The sequence below is a fragment of the Solanum lycopersicum genome, chromosome 1 (assembly GCF_036512215.1).
Source record: "Solanum lycopersicum chromosome 1, SLM_r2.1".
NCBI classification, from domain to species: Eukaryota; Viridiplantae; Streptophyta; class Magnoliopsida; order Solanales; family Solanaceae; genus Solanum; species Solanum lycopersicum.
Window position 1 is genome coordinate 73,067,911 of NC_090800.1, and position 8,125 is coordinate 73,076,035.

The following is an 8,125-nucleotide window of genomic DNA, read 5'->3' on the forward strand; positions in this document are numbered from 1 at the left end:
GGAATTTTGATTTGAAATCTAATTTTCTCATAAAATGATATAGGGATCCATAGACCCAAATATTGGGCCGTAATGGGTACTGACCCGCCCCACTTACACAAACAGGAAAGCAAACCTATGGATTTTTATTCAACTGAAGAAATCGAGAAAACTGAGAAGAAGAAGAATCAGTATTGCTCCGGCGACTAGGTAAAATTAATCTTACTATTTGATGATTGATGATTGATGAATCAGTTGAATAGGAATAATAAGAATTTATGCAATGTATCTAACTAATTTGAGATTATAGATGCTTGATTGAGTTAACAGAGAAGGGGAAATCAATAGGATCAACAATTTTAATTTTTGGTGATTTTTGTTTCGAGTTGCTTTACATGTACTATCGTCGAGTTTACTATTAGTAGTTGCTCGGTTCGTGAAAATTCTCTTTTGATTTGCAGGAATTGAAGCAGTTTTACAAGGGTAAAATGAAATTCTGGGATTGGTATCTGAAAATTGCTGTTGTTTCGGCCATGATTGGAGGTTCCATGGAGTTTTTCATGATTAAGACTGGATTTTGTATGAAAACTATCCTTTTTTTTTCTATCGTCTTTACTTTTTTATTTCTTTCTGTTCTCATGTATGCCTTGACCCATTATTTATTTCTAAAAAATTATAAAAGAAAATTGAATCTTTATTTCATGGGGCGATTCTTCCCATATTCTAACCTTGGTGGATAGAGTTGCATGTACCTGTTGTTGTTGTCGGTGGGAGGTGATAGCTATCTGTGGAATTAGCTCGAGCTGTATGAAAGTTGGTCTGGACACTACGGTCATAAAAATAAAATGAAAAAAAAATGAGTCAGTTTGGAAATATTTGGATTTTCTTTTTATCATAATGTATTCTAGAGGACTTGTGGAATGAAATGGACCTGAATTCAGTTGAATGGATACAAATGATTCATATAGACGATCGATACTGTGATTGAGGTGTAGTTAGTGATCACAGTCATCCCCTACGTTTTAGAGATCACTGTCATTGGGCTTCGGATCTGACTTATACTAGAAGCCTAATTTTGCTCATACATTCTCTTTCTTTGTGTTTGTGCTAATGATAATGGTTTAATCTTACAATATCAGCATGTTAGAGGTTTGTTCAAGTGTCACCACTTTTTTCCTCTGAAGAAAAAGTATGCTGGTTATTTAATAGCGATTTGTATCAGATGATAAGGTGACTGTTCTAGAAGCGGAAAAGAGAGCATGGGAGAATTCTCCTGAAGCCAAGGCTGTAAGAGACGCTCTTAATCCATGGAGACATCAGGATGCAGAAGCAAGAAAGGATTCTTAGCTCTGTCACTTCGATTAGCGAATTATAAGGTAATTCCTGGCTGCTAAACACTGCTGAGAACTTAACAAGTAAATTAAGTCCTTTCTAATACTGAATTTTAAGCCAAGTCCTCATTGCAAAACAATAAGATCCGTCGAATAATAGAATGGAAAACAGGGATGTGGTAGAAGTCTAAAACCAGAATGCAGTCTGACCTAAATCAAAACAAGGTGTCTTCTATTTAGTCAAATGAACTTGTTTTATCACCACCCTATTCGATTGGTTCACAACCAAAATAACAGGATTGGCTATGTATGTCTTTACTTGGTCAAGTAACTATTTTAGCAGTTAGTGATGAAACTTATCTATTGCAATGAAGAGAAGGAAGATATGTTTATAGATTGCTTAGGACACATTTGACCTGTGTGAAGATTATGACACACAGTGGAACTATTCTTGATGTTATATTTGATGCAATTATGTCTCTTTACAGGCAACTCAGGGATTGGCTTTGAAGGAAAATTGTCCTGACGTAGTGCTATTTTCAGCTTGCTCCTATTGATATCTCTCATCAAACGTTTATTGAAGAGCATGTTACAACTTACAACTGATTGTTTCATCAGCTTGGTTGTCACTTCACTTAGCATGTGATGAACAAGTTCTGTGAAGGCAAAATTGAGACATTTCAAATTATAAAACTTGTGGAACCCTACTTGTTGTTTTCCTTGATCTCTCAAGATTAGTACTCTGCTTTCTTGGATCTGCATGGGTAAGAGAAACAATCAGTGGCACCTCTGAGAAAAATAATGGACTAGATAGCCATTTGACAATATGTATTTATTCCACTAATTTTTTATTCTCTCCCCTTCTTTTGTGTGTGAGAAAGGGTTGATTTATACCTTTGCTCCTCTCATAGTTCCTTAAAATGCTGAACCACAGAAGACTATTCTCATGTCTCACAAGAACATTTTAGGGTATAGCTGCATCACGACCCCAGATTTATTGGCGTTCACCTCTGACAGGAACCTTAGTAGATGTATAAGTTATGTATAAAGTGATTGGCTTTATGATATTAGAGTTGGAGAACTTAAGCTCTAATTAGAGTAATGCACCTTTGTTGCACTCAGTTTTAACTATCGTGGTTGGATAATTAACTCTCTGATGAATAAGGCTTTTCGCTTTGTGTTCCAGTCTGGCATAGCTCCTTGTATGTTTCACAAAAGTCTCCTAGTAGTTGAATTAACTACAGGAATCTATTGATTTAGGATTTGTCAAACTATACCGTTATCAAGAACAGAGGAGATGTGACCATTACTCATCTCCTCTGTTCTTGATAACTGTATAGTTTGACAAATCCTAAATCAATAGATTCCTGTGAACAATAAGACGAAGGAAAACCTTTTAGGCTCCCTTTCAAATTGATTGTTTCATAAAATAGGAGTTTCCATTGTTACGTAACAATGAAATTTAACAATACAGTACAATGCATTTTAAGTAACAACCAAAACAGACATTGTATGTATAACAACGATACAATACAATGGATAACAATGATCCAAACATAGTGTAAGGGTTATTGGCAGAGTAGTTCAGCACTAACAAGTCCGAGTTTCCTTTTTTGAGATTTAAGGTACAATACATGAGAACCAGCAAATACTCATTAAATCAGATCAAGGACATGATATTCTTCCTAGAAGCAAAAGTTCTCTCTTCTCTACAATTATCAGGAGAACTTGATGATGTTCAGTACCGGTACGCCTTAAGAAGCCATAATATCCTACTGAGAACACAGAAGATGGTCAAAATATCACTGGCTTGAGTACAAACTTAGCTGGTTGTTGTCTCATTAGCAGAAGAGGCAGCAATTCCATTGGGATTTGGCTGGTACATTGATTGTGTAGCAGGAAAAGGGGCGCTGCCTACACTAGGTGGAGGGGCTCCACCTGGAACACCTACAAGGGGATTCAGTGCAGGAGGAGCTGGAAAAGCATTGAGTTGCATCGGCAAGGATGCAACAGGTGGCATCTGCCCTGCAGTTGGTGCAGTTGGAGGAACTGCTGAATAACCTAAAAAGGACATCAAGAAGTTAAGATCAGAGTAATCTTGTTTCCACCTGACTGTTCATTAACCTGCAGCAAGTGTAACCAACTATCTACAGAACTTCTATAGACACCAATCATTAACTTCCGGAACTCACGAAAATGCCTCAATGTGGGGGTGGGGCGTGCTTCATAACAGTAAGTCCATAATAAAATACCTACAGAAGGATAGTATCCCACTCAATGTACAAAACGAAAAAAAAACGGAGACAGTCTGATAAACATAGATACCAACACTTGGCAGAAAATATTGAGGGATCACCAAACAAATCACATGGATTGGTACCTGGAGCACCAAGAACTGGAACAGGCAAAATGGGAGGTCTGGCACCTGCCATTAATTGTGGGGGCATCACTCCTGGAACAGGCAGCATAGGAGGTGGCATCATAGGTAGGCGGGGTCTTTGACCAGGGAAGGCAGCAAGATGTTGATTATAAGCTGCACCTATTTGCTGGTAGGCTACTGCCTGCCCAAGGCGCTCCTTGATTTTCTGATCTATCAGAATCTGTGTTTGCTCCTCCTCAAGCTTCAGATAATAAGACCGTACATTAGCCTGAAAACAATTCCTAACGTCAGTAGAATCACAGAGAACGTGGCATTCATGCTAGGAGACAGGATTGTCAGAAAAGTTGCAAAAAATGAACACACACCTTGTGTTTGTAACCGGCATTATGCTGTTTTCTGACAGAAGGCTGAGAATTTAAGAGAAAAAAATTTAAGAAATTAGACCTCCGAGTAGAGTTACCATTCTCAAAATAAAATGAATCAGATCTCCAAGCAACAAGAAGCAGAGGTCAATCTAAAACCGTTTCAGATCATTCACACAATAGACTGCACAACTCTTAGAAGTTCTGTTTTGAACAGGTACAGTGCACAACTCCCAGGAGTTGCAGAAAAAGATTACATTTTGTGCAGCAGAATTACAAGTACCACTATAAAGTATGACGAATATTCGCATCAAGACGTTCTTGTTTAATGATCAAAATAGAAAAGAAAATATTAGCATCAAGATTTGTACAGCTGATCTCAAGTCACCAATAAAATATTTCCAGTTTGGAAGATACACCATAGCATCAAGTGATTTATGTGCTGAGTTTTGATAAATAAGAGCATCATTCGGATAAAGCTCAGATTTTCCACCGGGGAACAAGTTATTGCTTAAGGCTTAAGATGCTGAAAGATTCAAAATTGGATAAGTTCAACAAGATTAACTTTCCCACAAATATATGTTGATTCTTTGCACCTACAACTGCTCCAAAATTCTGGCTGCAACCACACTAGTTCCACCCCCACAGTCAAACACACTATAGTATTAAGCCAAGGTAGTACAAATCAAATGAATTTTTCTTATAGTTTATTTTTTGCACCAAGGGAATAGTCATTCAATGTTGAGAGTGAGCTTTAAACACACACCTTTTGTCCATATCAAATGAGTTCTGTTACAACTTGTTTTTTGTTACAACAACACCTCCTACTGAATTCTCAAGTTCTACAACATTATCTTTTAGGAATCTGCATTGTTCCTAATTTAGTAGCGCTTGTCTTCTTTCCCGAAAATCAGATAAATTTAATAGTGGACACCTTCTTGTAATTCCCCAAAAGATTTTTGGACAAACCAGCTATCAATCTTCTATTTTATTTTTTGGGAGAAATGAAGTGAGCTTAGCTATCAAACTTGTACTTTGTCTTTTCTTCTTATATGAAATATGAAGTGCCTCAGAATTATTGCAGTCAACATCATTGATTCTCTTGTATGACAACTAAATCGACCTTTCCTATGAAATTCTGCATAGGTTTATGCTTGTGGTATACAGCCTTCAAACAATCTGATTAAAGGTCAATGTTACTTTCCAACATTATCAGAAAATTTTTATATTCTTTCATTCCACTCAAAATGCTAAAAGAGCGGATTGATTTATAAGGTACTAAAATAATTTCTGGCTTATGCTGTGATTCTAGTCCTCAGCTTTAGTATCACATTCAGCACATCAGTTCTGACTAAAATCCAGCACCAGAATCACTAGGATCAAGCTTCCAACTATCATCCCAATTCATGTCTTGTCTGCAGTCACTGGTTCCACTCAAACCCCTATCTTGATTGGTTCAACAGTAAGTTGCTATATTGATATCCAGTCTGTGATATGTTCTACTATACATTATCTTCTAAAGAAGAAAGAGCAAAGAATTATTTACTAGATTTTGACATGACAAAAGCTTCCAAAGAAACTTGGCAGATAATCCTTTGCTGAGTCATCACTCGAGGTGCATAGAAAGAGAAATGAAAGTTGTTTCTTCTCAAAAAGTTGTTATCAAGATTTAAGAGCTTTATACCTTTTCATGCTATACTGTCACATTACTTCAGCCTAGTTGGTGTAAATGCCCACTAAAGAAGCAACTAATTATAAACTAACTATACATCAGTAGTAAACGAACTATGATATAAAATGCTATTGCATCATGTGCTACACTACTAGTTGATGATCTGCAACTTATTTGCATATATGAATAGGACAAGTGGTAATCAATTGCGAAGCACTCATTGTTTCCAGGCGATCCAAATAATTCCATATCCAAATGATATTTCAGTTCTCCAACGCATTAGATAATTAGCTTATATTCAACCCCCTTAGTTTCAATCTGCTCTCTTCCCATTTCTAGATGGACCTCAAAAGTCCATCTGCGGTGGAGTAATTATTTGAACATATGCCTCATGAAACTCCATTAAACGTGGCAACTCTTTTGCCAACTCTGGGAGCATTATTTGTGGAATGAGGACTAGGATTTCCACTGGTCCAATCAGACTCTAAGTCTAAGCCATAATTGCTGATAACCACAACTAGAAATTCCGTTTACGTTCAAGTCATAAAAAACTCAGCTGTGCTTAACATTGTAAAAGATCCAATGATAAACATCGAATGCTTAACCTAGGACATACCATGAGACAGTTCTTGCATGTAAAAATGGAATTGAATTTTAAGTAGTAGCTATTCTTTCCATAATCTTTCCTTAGTAATGCGCTCTTTCTCAGACTTAAAAGTTTTCACATACTATACAACAATTCTCATTAGGACTATTATCTTTTCTTGTATCCTCAAAGACACTTAACACAACTTATAAGCATATATCTTAAGTCTTAACTTGGCAAATTACGCCGACTCAAACATCTAAATTTTGGACAGACAGACTAATTAATCAAAACAATAAATTTAGATTTATTTGCTAATTAAATGCATTATACTTGCCAAAAAACAATCAAACTACCGACCATAAGCTGTTTGAAAGTTTGGATGAATTTATGAAATTAATGTTCTAATTTCAACATACAAATACACAATGCTACCATTAGAATAGAACAGAAGTAGAACATATCACGACCTTAATTCACAGTGAAGCTTAAAAATAGAATCAGAAAACTCACCGAATCATGTGTCAAGTAAGTGTCACAATAGTCACAGAAATACCTGAAAAATCACAGAAATGATCAACGATAGAATTGAAAGCGCATAAAATCGAAAAAAAATAGCTGAAAAAATATTGTGCTTACCGAGGCATTGATTTAATAAAAGGAAAGAAGTTACTTTGCCAATGAAATTGGCGAATTCTGTACAAAAGTTATCCTCCGGGAAGGTCGTCGGAGAATTGTAACTGATAAGAATTCAGATTAATCGACGGCAACAAAAATGGAATTCGGAAGACTACTACAGGATTGAAGCCGAGAAGGTTCTAGTAAATACCCATTTTAAGCCCATTAGCCCAAATTTTAGTATGGAAAGGCAAATGGTTTAGCCCATTTAGTGAAGAACCACATTCGGGTCCTCACTCAACTCTTTTCGGGTCATTTGTTCACTCAATTTTTGAAGAAGGAACTTTCGCAAAATAGCAATTATAATAAACTAGTTTATTTACTCGTGACAATATTTCTAGTTTATCCTTTTTATATTATGAGATAAAAGATCAAAATATATTTTTAAAAAAAATTAACGTAATATATAAATTATTAAAATTGTGAGTTTTATATCTAAATTATTAAAGTATTAGTTTGAAAAACGCAACGCTCTCTTTTGTTATATACTCTCACTATTGAACTTAGCCGCACTTTGCGCGATAAAAAATTATTCGTTAAATCTGCTAAATAATTAATTTTTTGAATAGTTGATTATTAAATATATTTCTAAAGATTCTTTATAGTCTTTAATCTAAATATATCAAATTTTAAGTCTTAATTAAGTTTATTATTAGTACTTAAATTTTATATATTTTGTAATTTGAAATCGCTTAAAAATTTTTGAAATTATAAAAAAAAATCCTAAATTTATTCTCTTTATTTTAATAAAAAAAGTAAATTTAATGTAATAAGTTGAACTCTTTATGAAATTTAAATTTAATTTAATAATATAATAAGTTTAATGTACATATAGTTTTTTTTCTAATATTTATTCTTTTCCTTCAAAAGTATTATACTTTCCTTTAGTAATGAATTTTTTTTTCATCTTTCACTAAATCTTAGATTATGAAATGTTTGTAAATCATTTTCTATCTTGACTAATTTTACTACGATTATAATATACTGCCTATTATTTATATAAAAATAAATAGATTGAAAGATAAATAGTCTCAATTACGTAAATAACATAAAGTATTCAAATAAATTAAACCCAAATTATATATATATATGTATTAACTAAAATACAACTTTAAACTTACCTATATTTTAGTTACA

General features: G+C 34.4%; 2 protein-coding genes across 3 annotated transcripts; one reads left to right on the plus strand and one right to left on the minus strand.

Moving 5' to 3' along the window:
- LOC101264058 (uncharacterized) lies at window positions 1-2,203 on the plus strand. The gene is made up of 4 exons (XM_019214923.3): window positions 1-189; window positions 441-558; window positions 1,202-1,355; window positions 1,799-2,203. Exons 2-3 carry the CDS (start codon window positions 468-470, stop codon window positions 1,324-1,326), a joined length of 216 nt encoding a protein of 71 aa, XP_019070468.1. The 5' UTR covers window positions 1-189; window positions 441-467; the 3' UTR covers window positions 1,327-1,355; window positions 1,799-2,203.
- Window positions 2,204-2,771: 568 nt separating this feature from the next.
- LOC101263748 (U1 small nuclear ribonucleoprotein C-like) lies at window positions 2,772-7,313 on the minus strand. 2 transcript variants are annotated; one of them, XM_010322688.4, is made up of 6 exons: window positions 6,950-7,261; window positions 6,824-6,866; window positions 4,056-4,097; window positions 3,691-3,958; window positions 3,503-3,562; window positions 2,772-3,371 (listed from the first exon to the last, which is right to left on the minus strand). In XM_010322688.4, the coding sequence occupies exons 1-6, from the start codon at window positions 6,955-6,957 to the stop codon at window positions 3,133-3,135; spliced, it is 660 nt and encodes a 219-aa protein (XP_010320990.1). In that variant the 5' UTR covers window positions 6,958-7,261; the 3' UTR covers window positions 2,772-3,132. The 2 variants fall into 2 exon arrangements, with proteins under 2 accessions (XP_010320990.1, XP_004229191.1); XM_004229143.5 differs by lacking the exon at window positions 3,503-3,562 and having other exon boundaries at window positions 6,950-7,313.
- Window positions 7,314-8,125: the final 812 nt, after the last annotated feature.